General features: G+C 37.3%; 1 protein-coding gene across 4 annotated transcripts; it reads left to right on the forward strand.

The window, feature by feature from the left end:
- Positions 1-6,270: 6,270 nt before the first annotated feature.
- On the forward strand, positions 6,271-26,458 carry LOC129880528 (sodium/pyruvate cotransporter BASS2, chloroplastic). Of its 4 annotated transcripts, XM_055954608.1 has the most exons (14): positions 6,275-6,586; positions 6,670-6,748; positions 6,820-6,937; positions 7,031-7,072; positions 7,147-7,260; positions 7,338-7,400; positions 8,276-8,403; positions 19,441-19,522; positions 19,876-19,927; positions 20,064-20,161; positions 20,271-20,429; positions 25,550-25,625; positions 25,816-25,905; positions 26,022-26,162. In XM_055954608.1, exons 1-13 carry the CDS (start codon positions 6,472-6,474, stop codon positions 25,887-25,889), a joined length of 1,200 nt encoding a protein of 399 aa, XP_055810583.1. In that variant the 5' UTR covers positions 6,275-6,471; the 3' UTR covers positions 25,890-25,905; positions 26,022-26,162. The 4 variants fall into 4 exon arrangements, with proteins under 4 accessions (XP_055810581.1, XP_055810583.1, XP_055810584.1 ...); XM_055954607.1 differs by lacking the exon at positions 25,550-25,625 and having other exon boundaries at positions 6,278-6,586; positions 26,022-26,458; XM_055954606.1 differs by lacking the exons at positions 25,550-25,625; positions 25,816-25,905; positions 26,022-26,162 and adding an exon at positions 24,174-24,470 and having other exon boundaries at positions 6,271-6,586.
- The last annotated feature ends 567 nt before the right edge of the window (positions 26,459-27,025 follow it).

The following is a 27,025-nucleotide window of genomic DNA, read 5'->3' on the forward strand; positions in this document are numbered from 1 at the left end:
CCTTGTCAGCCTCCTTGGTCCAACTTACTATTCAAATTACTTATTGCTATGCATAGTAATAATCAATTTGAAGGTTCTATAGTTAGGACCATGGTAAAAGGGAATACCTCCCTTGGCTTATGCCTTCTTAAAATAACCAATCTTATTTTACAGGTTAGGATTAGAATAGAACCTTTCTTCTTTGTCTTTCTCCTTTTTGGCCTTGTAGGTATAAATACACAGGCACCATATCATCCAACTAGTGGAGGGCCAGTCAGGTGTATACTGGAAATTTACCACAGTTGTTCCAAGGTTGGACTTGCCTTAGAGACTCAGCAGTCATACAACACCTGCACAAACAAGCAATTCAACAACAACAACAAAGGTCAGGCACTCAGAATTCCTGCACATGCCACAACTGCAACAACAAACAAAAGCACCATGCAACATCAAAAGGAATCCATATTGCACAGGATCACAGCAAATATAATAGGGGCAAAGCCCAAGAAGTCTCAGCTCAAACGGATAATTGGAGACGTTAGTCGAGCGACCTTGAAAAAGTCAACCGACTTAAGTCCCCAAATGGAGCACTTCACAACTTGGAGCTTCCAACTTGTCCAAATGACCTCCAAACTTTGCAGGGATACAGAAAATACTATATTTGCACAACCAAAGAAGTTTCATCTCCAACGGATAATTGGAGACGTTAGTCGAGCGACCTTGAAAATGTTAGTCGACTTAAGCCTCCCAATGGTGCACTTCACAATTTGGAGCTTCTATCTTGTCCAAAAGACCTCCAAATGTTGCAGGAACACAGCAAATATGGTAATTGCAAAGCATAAGAATTTTCACCTCAATCGGATAATTGGAGACGTTAGTCGAGCGACTTTGAAAAAATTAACCGATTTAAAGCTAACTAGCTCCAAAGAACTGTTTGAGGTCTTTTCTTTTCTTTGCTTTGTCTTTGTTTTTGTATGTAGGTGCAGGTACCCTAAGGAGCTGATCATGAGTAATGATCTCCTCCTGAAGATAGCTTGCAACAACATACAACTGAACAATTCCACTAGCTGGCTACAGGTTTGCAGCAGCCTATATTTCCCCCACATTTGTGTGGGTCTTTGGCTACTTGTTTGTACAGGTCCACAGATATCCAAACAAAGGGAGACAAATGCTAGACATGCAAGAGACTCACCAGCCCCCAACAACAATTCAAACATGCCAGATTCCACCCTTTATTACTTGCATCAGCCCAATTATATCCAAGATACTTGGAATTCCTTGTGTGGTTATTTCTTGGTGTGCAGGCACATAATACATCAGAAATGGAACATTCCAAACTGCAAGGCACCATCTCTTAAACACCAGAGCTACATCCCCTACAGCAAGATACAACAGAACATGGTGATAACCAAGAACCTACAGCAGACTATGACCAAAATACAGCAGGGTCAGATGTGCAGGGTGTTTTGCAACCTGAGGACCTACACCAAGGCATCCAAACTTTGTGGGAGTGCAGTATATATTATTTTGACAAGGTCCAAGAAGTTTCAACACAAACGGACAATTGGAGACGTTAGGCGAGCGACCTTGAAAAAGTCAGCTGCCTTAGGCCTAAAGAGGGTGCCTTTTTTCCAGCTTGTGCAAAAAGCTTCCAAATCTTGCAGAACTAAAGAAAGGGCTGTTTGTGTATACCCCAAGAAGTTTCAACTCAATCGGATAATTGGAGACGTTAGTCGAGCGACGTTGAAACCCAAAGCTCTCTTGGAGGTCCTTTCCTATTTGCTAGCTGGTGCAAGTTCCTTTTTGCCTTTGGTTGTTTGTTGTATTGTTGCAGGTTGCTGGATTGACTCATCAACATGCACTAACAACAACTACAGAAAAGACAACACAGATACAACCATCAAATCAAATAGAAAGCCCCCTGCACAAGGCCCCTGTCTGGTTGGATATTTGTCTTTCTGTGATGTTTTTTGTGCAGGTACAACAACTGCTGGGGAACCTGGGCAAATGAAATGCATCAACATAGAGACTACAGCATTCCAAGAGAGGACCTCACCAACACACCAGCCCTACACCCATACATATTCCATCCCTGCAACACCTGCAGCAGCCCCATTGCATCCCAAAAATCTTGAACCTCCTTGCTTTCTTAATTGTTATGTGCAGGCACATAAGATACCTTCAAAGGAGCTGCTCATCTCTCCATTGGAGGCAACAAGAAGCAGCCTACAGGTTTGCAACAACCCCCACTACTATCACACTTGTTTGGTTCTTTGTTTGCTTGTCTATGCAGGTAAACAAAGTCACAGACAAAGGGACATAACAGCCACTACTGCAAGGGCCTTTCCTAATCCCACCAACTATCCATGCATACCTGCTGTATTCATCCAACACCTGCAGCAGCCCCCTTTCATCCAAGTCCTTTGGGACTCCTTGACTGCTCTCATTGATGAGAAGACAAGAAGATGGAGCTCCAACAAACACAACTCTCTGTTTGTTTACTTGCTGCTATGCAGGCACATTGAACAGCAACAATGGCCCCCTTCCAAAGTCCAAGGCACCTTCAGTCAAACATCTAAGCCAAGGCTGCATTAGAACTCTTGCTTGGCTTATTTGTGGATATGCAGGTACCCCCCGGATCAGTAGACAACACTGGAACCATCCAACCAGCTGTTCAAGTCAGGGCTGCACCACATACAAAATGCATATTACACCTATTCTGTCCCTCAGCTTCCTTAACTACAATCCCAAGCAAGCTGGCTGCTATGGCTACATTTACTTCCTATCATTTCATCCCTCTTAGCTACGATTGTTGTTGCTGCAACTTTCCTTGGACCTACTTGGTACGACATGCCTAAAAAGAGCAAAGATGAAAAGAATTTCCCCAACCCATGCGAGATAGAAGGTTCGTATACTTGTTCTTTCTCAATGTAGCTATGCCTGAGTCGTAGCATAATTGAATAGGACTAGTGTAGGCTACTTTCTTGTATTCTCATGGAAGGGGAGAGTCTCCCTCATTTATGCTTTCTTAGTTGATTTGTACCGAGAGGAGTCCTCTCACAGGTTTAATGCTTTCTAGTTATAGTTAGTCTCTTTTTTGTATCGGGGATGAGTTAGCCGACCTTAATAGGTTAGCCGACTTATGAACCACCATAGGATCGGAGGTAAGGTTTATGTCCCCCTCCTTGTATTTTATTTTGATTATTTATGTTAAGGCTTGGGGGTGTTGCTCAACCCCTGACTGTGCACGAGAGGTGGGAGCCTCGTGTAGGGTCTGTTCCCATAAAAAAAAAAAAAAAAAAAAAAAAAAAAAAAATATGATCATGATTCTAGTTTGATATAAATTTATGGTTATTGCATTAAATTGAAGAGTTTTTCCATGAATTCTCCTATTTTGATCTCTAGGGTTCATAATGTAAATTACCAATATTTTGAATTATACTTCCGAGGGATATTATCTATATGAATTATGTATGAGCTGATATAAAGTTTATGATCAGGCATGTTTTCAAGTCAATTACATGATTTTCAAAGTTAATTGATCAGGCAATTGAGTTCTACTTTATGTTGAAGGTATGAATTTCATGCAAGTTATGTGACTTAGGGCCCTATATGGTGATCTAAGGCCTAAAAGGTGACTTAGGGCCCTATGTGGTGACCTAAGGCCTAACGATATGAATTATGCAAATATGATTATAATGATGAAAGGACAATTCTCACATTACAAGTATGTTATGAAAAATGAGCTATTCTATGATTTCAAACCTATGATCATGACTATGATATATGTAATTATGATTTCTATGCTATGCATGTATTCCATGGGATTTGATTTAGCACCGAGTGGATTTGAGGTGGGGGCCCTAGCAAAAGCCTTAGTAGCAGCGTTATGTCCTATAAACTACGTGCCACCGTAGGTTGCCTTCATGGCCTAGCTATTGAATCCACATATAGCGTATGTATGACTCACCTAGCGAGGTAGAGTCTACCTTGATAAGTAGATTCCCCTTTTTCTTCGTTGTATGGGGAGACAACGAAATTCCATGTAATAGCTCGCATGGTCTTATTGTCGGTTATGGTTCCTATCCCACATATGTATGCTCTTCTAGTATGTTATGATTTTTAAATTATGCTTTTTAAATGTTTTGGTCAATATAATTTTCTTATGACTTTACTTACCTCATCTTATCATGTGATTTACTTGACCATTGCATTCCATGACCTACGTTGCATGTCACACCCTCATACTTAGTACATTCCAACGTACTAATGCATACTTTTTGGCTACATTGTCTCATACTGTAGGGGTTGAGATTGAAGATCATATTCGTCCACGTGGCTAGTTAAGCTTTTCTATCCAGCGGTGTTTGTGGTGAGTCCTCATTTATCAGAGACTAGTTATCGTGTTAGTTATTATTTTCAAAGACTTTTGCTATGTTTCATATTGAGGGTGAGCTATGGACAGACCACTCCTCCCTTACAATTGTGGTAACATTTCGCTACAGACCCATCTCCTTATTACATCTTTGATAGTTGACTACCATGTCATGTTTAAAATTTATCAATTTCTAAAATTTATACCCTTTCATAAAACAAACACATAAATATCTAAGTGATTTCTTTTTAAATAACTGCATTAATTTTTGTACATCAACTCTATATAAAAAGATTGAAAACAGTAATGCATAAATATCTTGTTAATCAAAAATTCATTTGGCATAACACGAAATATGAAAAAAATAATTTTTTAATTTCACTACAAAATGTATAGGATTAAAAATTTCGAAAACTTACCTCTAAGAAAGAAGAATTTGCAAGAGAATCTTATTTACTAGAAAAGAATCGGAGATAGAAGGAAGAATTTGACACATAAAAATTACGGAAAAAGGACCAAAACTACCCTTCAACTATTCGAAATAGGTCAAATATACCCTTCAACTATTTTTGAGCTCAAAACTATCCCTCCCGTCTAACTATTGAGTCTCTTCTACCCTTTCTTTTAACGGACTAATATGTGGCATCCGACGTATAAATAAAAATGCCACATGGACGTCCACCTAAGCACATTAAAATTACTAGCCCACCCACTCACCCACTAAAAGACACCACGTCTCCTTATAACCCTATTTCATCATTTCTATATCCATTTCTTCCCCCCATTTCTTCAAGAAGCTTTCTTCACTGGTGGTTTAGTGGTGAGATAATTATGAAGTAGTGGTTTAGTTTTGGCCCTTTTTCGTATGAGGGAATTGCACGTGAACACAAAAGGCAAGCAAGCATATTTTACATAGATAATTTGAGAGAATTATGTACATATATCAAATTACGCACCTATCATACGCTTTAGCGCATCCTTTGTTGGTTGATCAATTGAACTTCCAATTGCCGATTTCTGATTTTGTATGATCCCGTCGTAAACTCCAATTGATTTCGGCGAAATGAAGATTGTAATAAATGGGAATTGGGATATGATTCAGGAAATCGGGTAAATACCCGTCTTCACAAGTATCTCATGGGTTGGAGGGTTTAGTGATGAGAGAAGTATAAACAAAGATGTGATACCAAAGATCATGTCTTTTCCATCTTCTTCTTTACCGGTGATTTCATCTTCATCATCAGCTTCACCTTCTTCGTATCTTGCTTTTCCTCATTCTCTAAGTCCATCTACGCTTTTGGACTCACTAGATTTGTTTAACAATACCAATGTAAGTTTTGTGTTAAATTTCTTGAAATTAATTATTTACATTTTGTTAACTTGTCTGACCAAGATTTTGTTTACTTTTGAGCATACTCTTTCCATTACCAACTACATGGACTTTTGGCAATTTGCATTCCAAGTCGGATAACTCAAGGATTTCTAAATTATCTTTTCAAAGTAGGCCTACTACTTCACTAGTGAAGAAAGCTTCTAGAAGAAATGAGGGAAGAAATGGAGATGGACATGAGGGAATAGGGTTATAAAGGGAGGTGGGGTCTTTTAGTGCGTGGGTGGGTAGACACATTAATGTGCTTAGGTGAACGGTCATATGACGTTATTATTTACACATTGGATGCCACATATTAGTCCGTTAAAAAGGAGGGTAGAAGTGACTAAATAGTTAGACGAAAGGGATAGTTTTAAGTCCAAAAATAATTAAAAAATATATTTGACCTATTTTGAATAGTTAAAAAATAATTTTGACTTTTTGCGTAAAAATTAATGAGAGGAGCCAAAACACATTTTGAAAAAGTGATGCATTTACAATAAAACCAAAAAGAAGAAAATCGAAAACAATTCTCTCTCTCTATCAGAAAGTAATTTTGGCCTCAGATTTGCAATTTTTTTTTGGATAATCCTGATATCATCTTCTGTGGTTCATTGGTTTCCACGAGTTTTCCAAATCTACTATCTTGGACCCATCTCAATTTTCCAGCTCCAAAGCCCATGGTATATCGGTTTCTACTTGAACGGACCCTGCCCTGAACTCTCTGATCTCTCTTCTCTAATCAACAATGGCTTCTCTGTCGAGATTTATTGGAAAAGAATATAAATTGCAGTGTTCAGACGCATTTCTGAGACCAAGTTATGTTTTTTGTGCTAGAAGGAGTCCGACCCATTTGAGTATGCGTATGTACCACGTTTCTTGACCCTTTTCTCTTGCAATTTTGATCATTGGCTAGTAGTTTATAAGAGAGTTAACTATATTGAAGGTATGAAAAGTGGAGATGAGAGTGGAAGATGTAATTTGTTCATGAATCAAAATAAGCATCAAGTAGTTCAGTCCCCGCGGTAAGTGTTTAAGATGGAATTATGTTATCTTTTGTCTCCTTTTATTTCTTATATGGCACTACTGTCTTTAGCAATCCCAAAATAGTATCTTGCGAGGCAGCTTCAAATGTGTCTGGAGACAGCTCTTCCAGTGGAATGACCCAATACGAGAAAATAATTGAGACTTTGACCACTCTTTTTCCTCTCTGGGTATATCCATCCCATTTTCCTCTTTTCATAATATTACACCTACCCTTTTTTATCCCTCATTCAAAGTTTACACCTACTTAATTTCTTTTGCAGGTTATATTGGGTACAATCATTGGCATATATAAACCTTCTGCGGTAAATTCAGTAGTCCCTCTTTGCAATTTCCATTTATCATAACCTCCAACTCATAGGACATGAGAATCTTACAGGTCACTTGGTTGGAAACAGACCTCTTCACTCTGGGTTTGGGATTCCTAATGCTTTCAATGGGTTTGACACTAACATTTGAGGACTTCCGAAGATGTTTAAGGAACCCATGGACGGTAAGTACCAAATTCTTCATTCTCCTACTATTCTTTTCATTTAAACACCAATGCTTCCTTGCTTGCTCCCTTTGCAGGTTGGTGTTGGATTTCTCGCTCAGTACTTCATTAAACCACTCTTAGGCTTCACCATAGCAATGGTATTTCTTCTCTTGCCTCATTGCGTTATTCATTTTGTCTATGGATCATTAAAAACATATTTGTACAGTAAGTTTCTGTTGAATGTTGTACACTTGCATTCTAACTTATTTTTATAGAAATCTTCAATATGAGTGTAGTGAATGAAGATCAGCTTGATTACATCCACAATTATCTTATATGAGACAAAAAATGCATTAGAAAGGGAGAGTGGCCTGTTAGAAATATTTTTCCACCCTCTTAATCCTTTGTGGCCTCGATATTGAGATGTAAGCATAACAGTTTAAAAAGGGGAGAAACTTTATCAATAGTATATGTACCTCAGAGACTCAACAGAGAAGCACCCAGAAATTTGATGATAAGTTACTCATATGAGTTGTATCTTTTTGTCCTTTGAAGAATATCCATATCTACTAGTTTTTCTTCACTTCATGCATATAAAGTATACTAGTTGTCTCTTATTTTTGCTATCATTGTTTGCTCTGTTGTTTTTTGTTATATTTATGTTAAACTCAGTTCTATTAGCATCTTACTAGGTTCCACCATTTATGATTATCTTCTCCCTCTTTTGTTGCCAAAGAGAACTTATTTATCCTCTAGAAACATATTTTGATTCAGTATGCAAGTTTGACGTTTGAGTTGAGTTTTTAATTGTAGAAGTGAGGATTCATATAGTGGACCCCAACTTGTTTGGGACTGAGGCGTAGTAGTTGTTGTATGCAGTTTGACCTAACTATTTAAGCATGTTGATGCTATTTGTCTCTCTGGTTGTTTCTGTTGTTCCTCAGCAAGCTCTATGCTCTTGATTCTGCTTTCTGATATTACTTCGGTTAGCTAACAAGTATTCTTCTCTTCCTCCAATTGGTATGATCTGTAGGTTCTAAAGCTGTCCGCCCCACTTGCTACTGGTCTGATCTTGGTGTCATGCTGTCCTGGAGGCCAAGCTTCTAATGTGGCAACATATATTTCAAAGGGGAATGTAGCCCTCTCTGTTCTTATGACAACGTAAGTAGTTCAATCTACTCTGGGGGAAGTTTTTTACTGTCAATACGCTTTGATATGGTCATGCAAGCATGCTTTGTTATTGATGTAATGGCATTCCTTGCCAAGATAAAAGTAAAGTTTGACTAATTTTAAAGCAGAAAAGTTAAAGAGTGCAACTTTCTGTGCTTAGTAAAAGTCATGGTTACCCATTACTAAAACAGATGCTAAACCCTCACAAATTAAAATTAGATCCTTTGTTGCAGATGAATTTTCCCAGTTTCTTGTTTGATTTGATGTGAACTAGTCCTATAATATTTGTTCATTTCCTTGTCTTATGTCAGATGAAAAGGTGTAGTCAGCACTACTTTACTTTAAAAGGTTACTAAGTTGGGATAGTCTATACAGTTACTGAAAGCTTTAAGGAAGTAGCGTACCTACACTTTGACTATTATTTATAATTCCACTTAAATAAATTTCTGTGTATAAATCTGATCTACCTGCAACCAAGGCTGTGATCTAGTAGTAAATGAAGTGGGTAGGAGCCACGAGGTCTTTGGTTTAAATCCGCGGAGACAAAAACACTAGGTGATTTCTTCTCATCTACCTGGTACCTGTTGCTGGTGGGAGGTGGCAAGTATTTCGTGGAATTAGTCGAGGTACGCACAAGTTGGCCCGGGGACACCACAATTATCAAAAAAAAAAAAAAGATCCGCCTTTCTGATTTGCAGAAGTGTTGAGCCTAGTCTAAACTTAATATTAACCTTAATTGTTTTTTCCAGAAAGACAAGGGACATGGTAAAACAAAGTTGATCTATAATTCATTTGCCAATACAATCTGCAAATATCTGATTGTTGTTTTTGAGTGGTTTTCCTTCTTAATGACAGGAAGCCATTAATTCAGGTTCCAATTTTTTGAACACTTAGGGCCGTTTGGATGGGCTTATTGGCAAAAGGCATAAGTTAGGAATTCTAACTTATCACATTTGGCTTATTTTTGTCCTTTAGGCTTACAAAGAATTAAGTGTCAAAAACACACCTTACACTCTCTCTTTTATTTTAAAAAAAATGCCACATAACGCTCCACATGGACAAAACATTTTACCTTGACAAACATTAAATAAATTATCAGTAATCGTTAAAAGTTAAGTATTAAATTATCACTATCCCCAAAAAAAATTAAAATAAAATTTAAAACATTTTTCTTACCCCACTCCACAGGTCCTCCCACCGTGGAGTGGGGTAAGAAAAATGTTTTAAATTTTATTTTAAAAAAAATCAATTCTTTTTTTGGGATTGTAATACTTTAATTTTAATTTTTAACTCAAATTAATGGAGAAGGAGAGATGGATTTTTCAGATTCTCTGTTGGTTATGTTCACAGAACCAGAACCTTTACAGGTTGACAATAGCGCACATGAGGAATACTTAAATGCCATGGAATGGGTCTAAGAGAACATGATAAAATTAGGTCAACAATTTGGTGTCGATTTAAAAGATGCAAAAAGGAAGTTGCCACGACACAAGCTAGTCCCTAGACGTGACACGACGATTGGGATCCCGAGAGACCCCAACCAAGCCTCTTGCATATCATACATGTGCATACATAAAGTAAATAAGATATATTTAAGAAAGCCATAAGTGCGGAAGGTAAGTCTCAAAAGATAGAATCTCGATATAAGAGAATCCACACAATAGTCAAAAGAGCTAAACATACTCATGTAGTCTAAACATGCCTCTACTACTTAAGATGGGGCATAAGACAAGTTCCTAGCTCACCAAACATGAAGGAAGAAATAGTCTGAAAACTTGAAGAAAGAACATAACTTTCTCACCCTCGAATCATGAGGACTGATCAAAAGCTAAAGTGTGAATTGATCTCTGAGCTAGGCACATGCGGGATGATAGTTGGACCCTACATTATGAGACAATATATGCAAAAGTATGCGTTAGTACATGAAATGTACTAAGTATGTGAGAAATATGCATGAATGAGAATAATCAGTATGCAACTGTCCTCTCTTGAGCTGAGGGTCTTTCAGAAATAACCGCCCTACCTTTTAAGGTGGGGGTTAGGTTTGCGTACACTCTACCCTCCCCAGACCCCACATGGTGGGATTATACTGGGTTTGTTGTTGTTGTTGTTGTTGTAATCAATATGCACCTGTGATGCATGACCAAATATCTTGAAAGCATGAAATAAAATTTGAAAATATTTAAAACATTTAATAAGGTCAATGCATCGTAAAACATCATTAAAGGACTTGTGAGAAGAACATATACATATGTGAAATATTAGCCTTAACCGACATTTAAGACCATGTGAGCTATAACATGGAATCCGATGTAACTCCCGCACTGAGAAGAGAGAGGCTACTTGCCAAGGTAGCCTCCGTATAAACATGAAAATGAGCTATATGTGGATCCACTTGCTAGGCACCTATGGGGACACGTAATTTGGAACTAGGGGTTGCTATTAGGGCGCCCTTGTGAAGTCCCCACCACAAAGTTCTCTCGGTGCTAAGTTAATCCCAACAGAATACATAAATCATAGTCATTAGGAAAGGCAATAATCAACCAATCCACATCACAAAATACATCATAAGAATAGCTCCTTGAAAACCATGATCATTACATAAACACATAGACACTACCTTTCTAAGCATCTAAATTATGATTTTTTTTTTCAAATTGTGAGAAAACTTTTCACAATTCATAGTTACTTGCTTGAAAACATACTTGAATCATGATTCATAACTTTCATAAATCATACTTAATGCTTCATCAATCCATGATTATAAATCCATAGTTTATACTTGAAACTCATAGCATAATGCATAGGTCCTTGTAAAACTCATCGAGAACATGTAATTGAAATTGAATCATGCATGAATATATCATTGTAATTGAGTAAAAGCATAATTGAGTTGACCCAATGCAAATTAATCAAAACTAGGGTTTAAAAGAAATTCCTAAAAGAGAGAGTTGAGAAATCTTTGGGACTCCATGGATGAAAGAGGATCCATGAATGAATTCCTACATACCTTGATAATCAAAGCCTAAGAGCAAGCTCTAAGTAATGGAGAATTGACTTGATGTTGAAACCCTAGCTTGGGGAAGAAGATTGATCCTTAGGAGAGAGTTCTAGAGAGAGAATTATTGCTTGAAGTAGTTTGAGAGGGAATGAAGTAATTTTGAAGGAATTGGGTACTTGTAGGCTTGGCAAAACACCCCAGAACGACATAGCTTAGGCACTCATAAGATGGGAATTACCAAAATACCGTTCATTAAATTCAGTTGGAAGAACTTATAGGCGAGGACCTACAGGTCGTAGGCCTTGCTATGGGCTGTACAAACAGGCTCGTCTAATCAGACATCAAAAATAGGGTCTCTGAAGTTCACCCTATGGGTCGTCGAAGTAGCTATGAGTCGTCGAAGTGGGTTCGTAGAATCAGACCTTGAATTTCAAGCCTCAAGACTTTCCTTCTACGACCTCAAGTCCTCTGGTCGTAGACGAGCCTGCGGGTCGTAAAGACCTCTCGTCCTTCCAACTTTTCAAACTTCAAATTGTCATGTCTCTAATCTCTACCTACGGACCTTTCTACGGGTTGTAGGTCTTCCTACGGCTCGTAGAGACACCTCATAGGACTAGTGCACCAAAAATGAAGCTACTGGAATTTGACATGTCATCCTACGAGCCCTACCTACCTTATACGGTCCGTAGATAACACTCGTCACTTGGTCCCATACTGACACGACCCAAGCCTAGGGCCTAGACGCGACATGGTGAATGAGAAACCTGAAAGTACCTCAAACAAGTCTCTTAGCATTCTTTTAGCCTTTCATAAGTAATGACAATAAATAAACAAGCAGAAATAATAATAGTAAATCTTCAACTTACATATGTCCAACAATACCTCTAACTTTTAGATTTAACTGGGCTAAGACAAGTCTCTAGCTCGCCCTCAATCATAATAGAAAGAAATGCCATAGTAAGTGTCTAAAAATCTCAACATATCATAAGTTAGAAAGATAAAAGAGTATTGTTCCCGGAACATGGAAACTCACCAAAAGTAGTCTTCAAATGAAATCTCAACTAGCCACGTGGAGGAGAACGAGGAGGAGCACCGGTCCCTACATGGTGATATCATGTAGGCAAAAGAGTATGTGTTAGTAATTTGAATGTACTAAGTATGTGAGCATGCATGAACATTGAGGAAACGTTAAAACATTTATGTAATATGAAACATAATGCAATGTATGCATAGTCAATCATATAGATATCTTTTAAAAAATTCATTTAGTGGGAAAATGACCATAACCGACATTTAAGACCATGCGAGCTATTATATGGAATCCAACATAACCCCCTACGTTGGTTGGGGAGACTACTTGCCGGGTATAACTCCGTCAACTTCATTCATTTCTTTAACTTTAACTTTAAGGGCGTTCATGGATCCATTAGCCTAAGCCTACAAGGGCTCCTATGTTGGTACATAGTTAATGAGACAATGGATTGCTACTAGGATTCCTTACCGAATCTCACCTCAATGCCCCATTCGGTGCTGTCAATCCCACGGAATAGTTTAATACATCAAAATATTCATAGCATATAATTTGAGAATTCAAAACATCATATTTGGTGGAATAACTCATTAAAACATTTGGTTATTCAAATATGCAAGAATTGTCCTTGTTGGATAAAGAATCTATCATTCATATCATTTCATCATTCTTTTATTTCATAAGGCTCCCTTTTGATTATAGACATTGCTTTCATAAATATTCATTTGGAGTCAAAGCTTTCAAGTCAAACTTCATTGAAAATATAGTAAAACTAGGTGGGTTCAAATCACTTCAACTTGTAAACATGTATGTAAATGAATATGCATAAATACTTTGAAATCCATTAATTAAAAATCATGCTTTAAACAACTCACCATGAATTTCAAGAATCTTTAAAGAGATAAATAGAGAAATTATTTGCAAACCATCAATTCATACATATGAAATCATGTTGCATCAAAATAGACCAATAATCATTAGTTTAACCATGATTTAATGCTATTAAGTAAAAATAAGAATTACCCATAAGAAAATATTACTTGAAATCAAGAGATTTAGTTGAAAGAGTTTTGGACTACATGGGTGAAAGAACCCATGGATAAACACCCACATAACTTAGTAAAGCTTAAAGAAAATAAATATAATTTATCATATAGTCAAAATACTTTAGGCATGAGAGTGGAAGGAATACTCTCATTGAAGCCTTACATACCTGGAATTCGAAGCGTTACTCAAAATCGAAGGACTTAATAAACACTCTTGAATCCTAGCATTTCCGCCTCGCCGGAGCGTTTTGTGTATTACCCGGAGTATATAAATCACCGGAATAGTATTTCTACACTACTAAGAACTAAAACTATACTTTGAGAATGTGTAAAAGAGTGTATAGAGAGAAGAGTTGCTTGAGAAAGCTTGATGAACAAAATGATGAAATAAAGTGGTTATTTATAGGTGTGAAGTAGGGACTTAACAATAATTAAAATAATTATAAAAAAATTTTGAAAATTTAATGAAAGATTGTAATGTCATGGGTGATGTCAAATGGATCTAGATCTTTCCATGGTTGGTGAGATGAACCTTCTTTTAACGGAATACCCTTTTTCGGAGCTGCATTTGAAAAAGATAACTTCCTCATTAGGATTTGGTGTCTTCATATGAATTGTCGCTCTAGAAGTCTACTTTCATGTCGTTCAAGAATCAACCGATTTGTAGCATCCTACAGTGAGATATGATTTTTCTTCTACATACACTCCATTTCGTCACAACACCATGTCTTATAACAATTAATTTATTTGACCTACTTAACCTCCGAAACTTAAAATATGGTCTTCACAAAAGTTTTAGGTAATGATGTTCGGGTTATTCAGAAATTTGAATCACCTAATTTGGACCATCCTATTAAAAGTTATGCCCAAAATACAAAAGCGATATCATTTTCATCGAGAATTGGAACATCATATATAATGTTTTTAGGGGGTGTTACACATACTTAGCCAAATTTTCACACCTTTAGTTCCTTCTTGCGAGCCTTGTCTACGGCTCGTCAAAACTTCTATGGTCGTTAAAAGGGACCGTCTCAGAAATTTAAAATTCTCTCAAGTGCCTTGTTCTTCTACGACTGCATTCCTATGGCTCGTAGGACTCCCTATGGCCCGTAGGTCGGCTCGTAGAAGCCTGCACCAGATCCATTTCTGGAACTTTTTCTTAACTCGACTTTCCAACTTTTGGGTCTTATAGAAGCATACATCATGTTAAGCAAGTTGGATCAAAGGAGGGAAAAGGAGACTGGAAAAGGGGAGAAGATGAAGACTGTAAACTCTAACAATGTTGTCTCAAAAGAGGTGAGAAATTTGTTCTTTGATATGAATTTCAAAGACAGGGAACCAAGATCTAGTGGGAGAGTTTTAGCTCTAACCAATCAATGAGTGAAAATAATTTTATGGAATGTGGGGGCTGAATGGGAGTGATAAAAGGGACCTTGTAAGGAATTGCAATTTTGTGGGATAAAAGGGTGTCGAAGGGGGAATTGGTGGAGATTGGAAGGCAAAGCCTACCTGGGAAATTCACAGGGGTAAGTGAAGACTTTAGTTGACACATAACTGTAGTATATGCTGATTGTAGTAGCGAGATCAGAAAGATGTTGTGGTAGGAATTGACAGCCATTAGAGGAAGGTTTGTAGGACCATGAATAGTTTGCGGAGATTTTAATGTTACTAGATACCCATCAGAGAGAACAAATTTCCTCAGACTTAGTGATGCTATGATAGATTTTTCCTCTTGTATTGAGGAGTTGGAGTTGATAGATCCTCCTTTATTTGGAGGATCTTATATTTGAAGAAGAGGGGACAATCATAGGAGTTCTTCAAGAATTGATAGATTTCTTCATCGTGCACGGTGGGGGGAAAACTTCATTCAGATTAAACAAATCTGCTATCAAAAATAACATCTAATCATAATCCTATTATCCTAACATGTGGTGGTTGGGAATGGAAAAAATCTTACTTTAAATTTGAATCTTGGTGGTTGGAGGTAGAGGGATTCAAAGACAAGGTAAAGGAATGGTTGACCTCTTTTAAAGTTGAGGGGGGAGCAGGATATATATTAGCTAAGAAAATGATATTGTTAAAGATAAAGATGAAAGAATGGAGCAAAGAAAACAAAGGTAACTGGAAGCAGAGAAAAGATGACATTTTAAGCCAGATAGCAAACTGGGAGATAATACAGGAACACATGATGCTTACTGATGATGAAATTTTACAGAAGGCAAATCTGGCCAAGGATTTTGAAGAGATAGCCAAGAATGAGGAGATAGCATGGAAACAAAGGTCCAGGGTACAATGGTTGAAACATGGAGACTAAAATACAAAGTTCTTCCATAGAATTACCACCTCTAATAAGAGGTTCAATACTATGGAACAACTTGAGATAGAAGGTAACATTGTGAAAGATCCAGTTATGATTAAGGAGGCTGCCCAAAATTTCTGCATAAACTTATACAAGGAATCTGAACACTGGAGACCTGATTTGAGCATTCAAGATGTTACTATGATAACTGGAGAGGAACTATTATGGTTGCAAAGACCTTTTGAGGAAGAAGAAATCCTAGAAAGTATTAGGATGTGTGCTAAGGAGAAGGCTCCTGGAGCGGATGACTTCCCAATGATTTTCTTCGTGACCTTTTGGGAGGTTTTAATGAAGGACATAATAAACTCTCTATCATATTTCCACTCCAATCAGAAATTTGAGAAGAGTATCAATGTAACATTCATAGCTCTAATTCCTAAAAAGGTTGGAGCTTCAGAGTTAAAAGATTATTGGCCAATCAGTCTGATAGGAAGAGTTTACAAAATCATAGCGAAATTAATGCAGAAAGACTAAAGAGGGTGGTGAGCAAATTGGTCAGTGGAAATCAGATGGCTTTCATAAAATGGAGATAGATCATGGATGCTGCATTGATAGCTAGTGAGTGCATAGCTTCAAGGATGAAGGGTGGAGCTGCAGGTTTATTATGCAAGTTAGACATTCAGAAGGCCTATGACCATGTAAATTGGGCATTTCTATTGAATGTTTTGAGACAAATGGGCCTTGGCAGTAAGTGGCTGAAATGGATAGAAGTGTACATTAAAACAGTCAGGTTCTCTGTACTGGTAAATGGTGAACCCGTTGGCTTCTTTGCATCAGAAAGGGGACTGAGACAAGGTGACGCACTATCACCTTTTCTCTTTATTCTAGCAATTGAAGGTTTTGACAGCATGATGAGAATAGCTACATGTTGTTGACCATCACCTGACCTCACATGGGAGGCCCCGCGCCGAGTGATTCTCCCCCAAAAAAGTCTACATGAGAGTATGTGGATCAAGGGTTTCCATATAGGAGACAGAATAGGGAGTGGAAAGGAGATTAGTCACTTGCTATATGCAGATGATACTATCATCCTATGTGAGCCAGAAGCTGAACAACTGAATTACATCAGATCGATTCTGATTTTATTTGAAGCAGTATCAGGTCTAAGGGTCAATTGGGGGAAAAACAGCTTGATCACATTCAAAAAGGTGCCATTCTAGGGTGTAAAGTAGAGGAATTGCCAACAACCTACCTGGGAATGCCACTAGGGAGCAAACATGAAGCTTTGGAGATATGGGATGGAATTCTGGAAAGAGCAGAAAAAAAATTGTCAAGAGTGAAGGCTCAATATCTATACTTGGGGGGTAGAGTGACCTTGATAAACTCTGTTTTAAATTCACTACCTACTTATGTTATGTCACTGTTTCCAATTCCTCCAAAAGTTGTCGAAAAACTAGACATACTTAGAAGAAACTTCCACTGGAAAAGAGGCAAAGAGGGAGAGGGAAAGGGTTACTGTCTAGTGAAATGGAACACTGTGATGGTGAGCAAGGAAAGAGGGGGACTGGGTATTAGAAATTTAGAAATCCAAAACAAGAGCCTTTTGATGAAGTGGTTGTGGAGGTACTCTAGTGAGGAAAGAACACTATAGAAGGAGGTGATAGTGGTAAAGTATGGGGAATTAAACCCATGGTGTACAGAGATAGTTTCAGAACCCTATGGATGGGGAGTATGGAGGACAATCAGAGCTTTATGAAACTCTATGGAAGAAAATGTGTTTCTCAAAGTTGGAAATGGCAACAAGATTAAGTTCTGGAGAGATGATTGGATTGGTCAACTTCCTTTAAGTGAGTCATTCTCAGATCTTTACTCAATCTGCAACAATCCTGAAGCCAGAGTATGTGAATGCTAGACAACTCAAGTTTGGGACTTGTCTTTCAGGAGGCTATTGAATGATTGGGAAGTGTATAGGGTGGCTTCTTTACTTGAAAAATTGGGGGGAACCAATCTAGTAGCAAATGCATCAGATAGAGTTATATGGAAGCACAAAGCACAACAAGGATGGTAACTTCACAGTAAACAGTGCTTACAAGAAAGGAATACAAGTTGGGGTTACATGCTAACATCATCACTGGAAGAGTATTTGGAGAGGACTGATCCCCACCAAAGTTAAATGCTTCACTTGGTTAGTCATCAAAAGAGCCTGCTTAACTCAAGAAGTCCTATAGAAGAAAGGAATGCAACTAGTCCCTACGTGTTTCCTATGCAATTTTACAGGGGAAACAATCAAACACCTATTCATACATTGCAAATTCACTACACAGATCTGGGAGCATTGCAAATTCACTACACAGATCTGGGAGTTGTTCCTAAACATCACAGGCTTCAACTGGACTATGCCAGAACAAACTTCTGACCTTTTTAGTTGTTGGATCAGAAGAGGGGGTAGCAAGACTCAAAAGAAGTGGTGGAAGCTTAATACCATCATGCATATGGTGGTCAGTGTGGAAGGAAAGAAATGGGAGATGCTTTAAAGATAGATCTAATTCCATTCATAAAGTAAAATGGAATTGTTTGGCATCTTTACCTCTTTGGTGTAAACAACTCTGTATAGAAGATGTAGATCAAATTATAAGATTTATAGGGGGCTTGTAATTTTGGTTAGGGCTGTAAATTTTTGAAGGTGGCCAACATGTACTTAATGCTGAAGAATACAAGTTTACCAATGTTCAATTTTTTTTAACTATTACTAATAGTTTATTTAATTTTTGTCAAAGTGAAATGTTTTATCTATGTGGAATGCCATATGACAGTTTTTGTAAATAAAAGAGAGTGTATGACCACACCACTGAGATTTTTTTCTCAAACTAATGAGTGATAGTTTAGGTATGAAACTCACACTCCCAATAGTTTAGGTAAGAAACTCAAAAAAATAGATAGTTTAGGTGTGTTTTGATACTTAACTCTGCATAAAAACAAGTGCTTAAAAGTACGTTTTTATTTTATCCAAACACTACCAAAATGCTTTGAAGAAACATTATCCAACTTGTGCCATTATAATTAAATGACAAACAATGCAAAAGATCTATGCTCCTGTAAGGTTCTTTCTTTAGCTGATAAGTGGTTATTCACTGCTAGCACCTGAATAGTTGCATAACTCGTGACATCTTTAGAGATACATGTTGAATTTAACTCTAAATTGCATTTTGTGACCATAAATGTTCATGAGGGAGAGGGTATGTTTATGGCCTCTGGCAAATACCTGACCAGATGATTGTTAGCCAATCATAAAACTTAGTGCTTTTCCCCACATCCTTTACTTTAAAGGATAGCAATCTGCAACCACATTATTAGAAAGACAATGATTGAAATAGGTGGTAGAAGAAAATTCATTACAGGAAAATGAATGACTGCACTTGAACTGTCAACCACTCTACTTTAGCTTCCTGGGTAATGATGCAATAACTTTTTAAATCTCTAGGAAGTGATGCCTTTTCAGGAGAAAGCAAACTATCTATCATTTGGTGCAAAATTAAGTTCACCTTTACAAGAAATATGCATTTGCATAAAACTGCGGACAACTAATAAGCTAATGAACAGAATCTTTTCTTAGAGAATTTGGGGAATACCTGTTTCCATGGCCTCACTGCAGGTGTTCAACAGTTGGAGCTATTGTGATGACACCCCTGCTAACTAAGCTTCTAGCTGGTCAGCTTGTCCCAGTTGATGCTGCCGTAAGTTGACCTGTGCTGTTGTGTTCAATATTTGTTTCATTTATAAAAAGGTACTATGTAAACTGCTTGATGTATGCAATATCAGTCACTTATCTGAATTTATCCTATAAATGTATGTTCTACGCTGGAGAATTTCTACACTCTGCCTTGCACAAGCACCAAAAATAACCTACAAACTCCACCATGCTTATTTGGAGTGTAACACTTAACAGCATCAAAGTATGGTTGTTTAAAAGTTGGATTCTTCCCAAGAAAGCTGATAGCTCTCTAACTTTAGTGATTAACATTCTATGTTTTGTGGTTTGCTGATAAAGCCTTTCTTCTAGTCAATCGTCTTCTGTTTTTTGTTCCAGGGTCTTGCTATCAGCACTTTTCAGGTTGTGCTAGTGCCAACAATTATTGGAGGTAACTGGATATTTAAGTATTTTACATTTTCTTCGATAGAGAAATACAAAGCAAAATCTGTATTTGTGCCAATGTGCTTTCATAGAGCTTTAAACAAGATATGCTATGCTAACTGAAGGTTCACTTTGTTTTGCAGTTCTATCAAATGAGTTCTTTCCTAAGTTTACCTCAAAAATCATCACCATCACACCTTTAATTGGAGTTATATTGACTACTCTTCTTTGTGCAAGTCCGGTAAGCTTGAAAAATTTAGTGACTAGTTTTAGTTGAAGGCATATTAGTGGTCTCTCTCTTTCTCTCGCAGATACTACGCTAACTCAGTTTCCATATCTTTTCTCTGAAGATTGGGCAAGTCGCAGATGTGCTGAAAACTCAGGGAGCACAGTTACTTCTCCCTGTGGCAGCCTTGCATGCTGCAGCGTTTTTTCTGGGTTACCAGATTTCAAAATTTTCATTTGGTGAATCCACATCCAGAACCATTTCGATAGAATGTGGAATGCAGGTAGTTATCTTTTTGTACTTCTCAGCATACCAATGAACTAATCTCTGTAACCATTCTAATACCTGTCTTTTCTTTTACTTCATCTAAGTCCATACTTACCATGCTATCTTCATTTCCTCTGGTTGAGCTCCACACATCACCATATTAAGAAGAATTATCTGATGGGTGTCTGATAGAGTGATAGTGAAAAGTATGAATCATGCAAAACGTTATCTAGTATTTCACTATTTTCAGAGGTGGAAAATTCTCGTTTTCTTTATCCTATTCAGTGATGTTAAAGGCGCTCGCCTTGTTGGCTATTACTGGTGAGGCGAGGCAATCTCGCCAAGGCGAGAGGCGATGCGGCAAGAAACAGTGTTGCCTTTTGTTATTTCTTAAAAAACTGACATCGTTTTAAAAATTAAAAGGAAATATTAGGACTTATCTGCACAAAGCTACAAACCGCGACTCTCTTCTTCTTCTTCTTTTTCGCAGCTCTTAACAGTAGGCAGTGCACTGTGCACAACTTCTCATTCCTGTGTTTTTTATCGTTTGTTTTGTGTTTTCTTCTTCTTAAATTTAGTATGTACTATCGTCTTTTAATTTTTTTGAATTGAAATATTTGCTAATATGTTATTGCTATTGATATTTTTGTTATTTATATATCCAATTAATTTTTTAAAGGCTTTTAGTATTAATTGGCACCTAACTTCAAAAAGGCCAGCGCCTCGCCGCAAGGCGAGGCAGACCCTTTGTCGCCTTTCGCCGTCCAAAACACTGATCCTATTGAAGTATCAGTAACTTGTGATAGTTAACAAGATAAGATTCTACTGTTGTTAATTCTTAGGAACCCGCAGTCCTTCCCAAAGTGGGTGTTGAATATTTGCTTTAGAATTGTTTAAGCTTTTACTGCAGTAATTTTAATAAGATGGACCTAGTCAACTAGTTAGCTCTTTTAATTAGGAGTTGAATTCTCTTTGAATTTTGAATAAATAATATTTTATAGACTTTAGGACTTTGGTATTTTCAGCAGATCTTTTTGCTTATTTTTAGGTTTAGAAGTTAGTAGTTTTGTTATAAATTGTATTTTTAGATAAAAAAATATCAGTCTTTCAACTTTAGTTTATAAGTTTTCTTTCTTGTTTTTCATTCTTTTAATATTTTTATTCGTTTTCTGCAAATTCTTGTTTTTAAAACCAACAATTGGTATCTAGAGCCATTTTTCTTAAGGGATCTGTGAGTGAAGAGATGGATTCTGAAAATAGTATTTCACGAATGGCTCCATCGTTTTTTGATGGTGAAAATTATCAATTATGGGCGGTAAGAATGGAAACTTACTTGGAGGCTCTTGATCTTTGGGAAGTTGTGGAAGAGGATTATTTAATTAATCCACTGCCAAATAATCCCACTATAGCTCAAATAAAGAGTCACAAGGAAAAGAAAACCACGAAGTCTAAGGCGAAGGCAACTTTGTTTGCTTCTGTTTCAACAACTATCTTCACAAGAATTATGTGTCTCACATCACCAAAAGAAATTTGGGATTATCTGAAGAAAGAATATGCTGGAGATGAAAGAATTCGAGGAATGCAAGTATTGAATTTAATAATAGGAGTTCGAGTTGCAGAGAATGAAAGACTCCGACATAGTCAAAGAATACTCGGACAGATTGCTTGCCATAATTAACAACAACAACAACAACAACCCAGTGAAATCCCACAACGTGGGGTCTGGGGAGGGTAGATTGTACGCAGACCTTACTCCTACCAAGGTAGGACGGCTGTTTCCGAGAGACCCTCGGCTCAAAAAAAAAAAAAAAAAAAAAAAAAAAAAAAAAAAAAAAAAGCGGAAAAGGGGGTCAGATAAAGTTAAAAAAATTCAAAGCGCTATAGAAAAATAAATCACGAAGTCATCACAGATAAAATAGAGTAATCAAAAGTACTGAAAGCAATAAATAGTAACAGAAATAGCAGAAATGAGAGTACAAGGAATTGTAATGTGCTAGTGCGCCTATGAATAGGGAAGAATAACGATACTATGTACTAGCCTTCTACCCTAATGTGGGTCCTCCACAGCCTCCTATCTAAGGTCATGTCCTCGGTAAGCTGTAACTGAGCCATATCCTGTCTAATCACCTCTCCCCAATACTTCTTCGGCCTACCCCTACCTCTTCTGTAGCCATCCATAGCCAACCTCTCACACCTTCTCACTGGGTCATCTGTGTCTCTCCTCTTCACATGCCCAAACCATCTCAGTCGCATTTCCCGCATCTTGTCTTCCACCGAGGCCACTCCTACCTTGTCCCGAATAGCCTCATTTCTAATCCTGTCGCTCTTGGTGTGACCACACATCCATCTCAACATTCTCATCTCGGCAACTTTCATCTTTTGAATGTGAGAGATCTTAACTGGCCAACACTCTGCCCCATACAACATAGCCGGTCTAACCACCACTTTGTAGAATTTGCCCTTAAGTTGTGGTGGCACCTTCTTATCGCATAGCACTCCGGAAGCGAGCCTCCATTTCATCCACGCTGCCCCAATACGATGTGTGACATCATCGTCAATTTCCCCGCTGCCTTGCATGATAGACCCAAGATACTTGAAACTACTTCTCTTTTGAATAGCTTGGGCACCAAGCTTAACTTCCACGCCAACCTCGTGAGGTGTCTCACTAAACTTGCACTCTAAGTACTCTGTCTTGGTCATACTCAGCTTAAACCCTTTAGACTCCAAGGTATGTCTCCAATCCTCCATCTTAGCATTAACTCCACTACGAGTCTCATCAATCAGGACTATGTCATCCGCGAAAAGCATACACCATGGCACCTCACCTTGAATTTGTCGCGTCAATGCATCCATTACCAAGGCAAATAAAAATGGACTTAGAGCTGATCCTTGATGCAACCCCATCCCAACTGGGAAATGCTCTGAGTCCCCTCCTACTGTCCTTACCCTGGTTTTGGCTCCCTCATACATGTCCTTGATCACCCTAATGTATGCCACAGGTACATCTTTAGCCTCCAAACATTTCCATAGTATCTCTCTTGGAACTTTATCGTAGGCCTTTTCTAAGTCGATGAATACCATATGCAAGTCCCTCTTCCTCTCCCTATATTGCTCCACCAGTCTCCTCATAAGATGGATGGCTTCTGTAGTTGAGCGTCCCGGCATAAATCCGAACTGGTTCTCTGAAATAGACACGCCTCTCCTCACCCTCATCTCCACCACTCTTTCCCACACTTTCATAGTGTGGCTTAGTAACTTGATACCTCTATAGTTGTTGCAACTCTGGATATCCCCTTTGTTTTTGTATAGAGGGATCATTACACTCGACCTCCATTCTTCGGGCATCGTTGCCGTTTTAAAGATGACATTAAATAACCTAGTCAGCCACTCCAAACCTACCAAGCTGGCACTCTTCCAAAATTCCCCAGGAATCTCGTCAGGTCCGGTTGCTCTTCCCCAGCGCATCCTACGAACAGCACCCTTAACCTCTTCGACCTTAATACTCCTGCAATATCCAAAATTGCGACGCCTCTCTGTATGTTCCAAATCTCCCAACACAAAGTCTCTGTCCCCTACGTCATTCAAGAGGCTTGCCATAATTAACAAGGTAAGATTACTAGTCACTAAATTTGAAGATTCAAGAATTGTTGAAAAAATTCTTGTTATAGTGTTCGAAAGATATGAAGCATGTATAACTTCATTACAAAATACACAAGATTTGTCCAAGATTACCTTGGCAGAATTGTTAAATTCTTTTCAGGCACAGGAGCAAAGAAGACTTATGAGGCAAGATGATATAGTTGAAGGAGCCTTAGCAGCCAGCCATAAAACTCAAAACCGGGGTAAAAATTTCAAAAATTACCCACCTTGTGAGCACTGTGGAAAAATGGGTCATCCACTAACAGATGTTGGAAAAGGCCAGATGCAAAGTTTAGCAAGTGCAATCAGCTTGGCCATGAAGCAGTTATTTGCAAAAATAAATGTGAGAACCATGAAGTAGATGCACGTGTGGTCAATGAAGAAGAAGACCATCTTTTTGTTGCAACATGTATCTCAAGTAAGGTTTCAACAAATTTTTGGTTGATTGATAGTGGTTGCACTAACCACAGGATTTATGACAAGAGTTTGTTTGAAGAAATAAAGCCTACGGAAATATCCAAAGTTAGGATCGGAAATGGTGATTAGATTCTTGTTGAAGGAAAAGGAATTGTTGTCATCAAAACAAGTTCAGGTAATAAGAAAGTTTCAGATGTTCTTTATGTACCTGATATTGATCAAAACTTGTTGAGTATTTGTCAGTTGGTAGAAAAAAGATACAAAGTATCTTTTGAGGATAAGCATTGCTTCATCATTGATGGTGTTGGAAAAGAAGATTTAAACATTAAGAGGAAAGGTAAACACTTTTTATTTGATCCAATAGAAGATGTTTCTGTGGAACATGAAAAAGATCATAGGATGGAAAAATTAGAAGATGATCCTCAAATTGAAAAAGCACAAGAAAAATGTGAACCTTCTAGGTTCAAAGGAGCTTTCAATGTTCCTAAAGAAATTGAAGCAATGGAGGAGTTATCTATGTTTTAGGAAAATAAAATGGGTAAGTTTAAATTCAAGATGCAAATGAAGCTGGAAGACATGCCAAAAAGATTTAGTACTCAAAGGTTGCATTCAAAACGAGAAGTGAATTTAGTTCACTACAAGCTCAAAGATAAATCTGTAGATTTATTTAGAAGATCATTTTCGGTTACCAAGTGTAAAGATCCCAAGATAGAAGATGAAAATTTTGCAGTTCCTAAAGCAAGGAGGAGTGTTGAATATTTGCTTTAGAACTATTTAAGTTTTTACTGCAGTAATTTTAATACGATGGACCTAGTCAACTAGTTAGCTCTTTTAATTAGGAGTTGAATTCTCTTTGAATTTTGAATAAATAGTATTTTATGGACTTTAGGAGTTTGGTATTTTCAGTAGATCTTTTTGCTTATTTTTAGGTTTAGAAGTTAGTAGTTTTGTTATAAATTGTAGTTTTAGATAAAAAAAAAATCAGTCTTTCAACTTTAGTTTATAAGTTTTCTTTCTTGTTTTTCATTCTTTTAATATTTTTAGTCGTTTTCTGCAAATTCTTCTTTTTAAAACCAACAGTGGGCGAAGGGAAAAGGACACTTGGATGAACTCTTTATTGAGAATGCTAATCATCTTTTGTGGCTTGTTAGTTTTGGTGAGCATATTGTTCCCTAAAATTTATAATTATGCATAATAATTTGTGATATCAGTAATATAATGAGGCATCATATTTTGCCAGGTCATCCAATTGTTTTACTATTACATTTAACAGAAAATATTTTGATGAACTCTGGGCTATGCAAACTATGGGGAAACTATGTAACTCTTGTCTTTTGTGTGCACAGAGTTCGGCACTCGGATTTCTACTTGCTCAAAAGCATTTCACAAACCCTCTTGTTGCTGTACCGTCTGCTGTTAGTGTTGTCTGCATGGCAGTAGGACTCTGTACCCATACATTTTTCATATACATGTTCATATGCCACAATTCTTGTCTATTATATTCCTAATATAATTCTTTTGGATGTTCTCTCATCGTTACCATGTTTCACAGCTTGGTGGAAGTGCTCTAGCTGTGTACTGGAGGAATCAACCCATTCCTGTTGATGACAAGGATGATTTTAAGGAGTAACCTCCGCTGCTGTTGCTTCTTTACATGTCGTTAGTTTGTTAGCTGAAATTAAAAGATCCAGAGTCATGCATTTCTGGTAGTTGTTTGCATTTCTTGGCTGCCTCTGGAATGAAAACTAAATGTTGGACCTTAGAAATGTTCTCCAATTTAATTTGTTAGAAACATTAGCACAGAAGAGCCTTCCAAAATGAGTTAGATAAATTGGTATTGAGCAAGCTGCCCACGGCATTGCAAGGCAGTTTTAGTGCTTGTAATGCTTATTCCAAAGGGTGGAAAAATGGGTTAAATTTATGTTTATGGCTCGATTAACTCATTTTAAATGGGTTGAATATCCAATCATTTAAAAGTTGATCAAATAAGGATTAATTCGTACTGTCCGTCATAACTCATATTATCTTATCATAAAATGAGTAACCCATAGGTATCCACTGACCATACTCTCCTTAAGGGTGTCAGAACTCCTAAAAAGAACACTTATTGATAGTGTATTTGGTATAAAGAAAAAAGAATATTTTTATTTAATATTTTTCAATTTTCTCATATTTGATTGATTTGAATGTTTTGAAGGACTTATTTTTCTCTAATTTAAGAAAAATTGACTTTCATACATAAAGTAACAAAGTAACGGGGAAAAAATAATTGAAACATTCCTTAAATTAGGAAAAAGATTCAAAACTTTCCTTAAACCTCACTATCTAAAATGAATCCAGACCTATGATCCAACTTTCGACCTCGACTTGAAACTCGAATTTTGACCCCTTGACCTTGACTCTGGACTACTGATTTTTCAACAAAATTATTTTCATGTAAAACATGAAAATAATTTTCTTTACCCAAATATACCCTAAAAGGAAAAAAAAAGAATAAGAAAAGAAAATCTTGTAATGGAAGTAGTAATAAGGCGAGTTATAACATTTGCAATCATT

Source organism: Solanum dulcamara, chromosome 2 (genome assembly GCF_947179165.1).
Source record: "Solanum dulcamara chromosome 2, daSolDulc1.2, whole genome shotgun sequence".
NCBI lineage: Eukaryota > Viridiplantae > Streptophyta > Magnoliopsida > Solanales > Solanaceae > Solanum > Solanum dulcamara.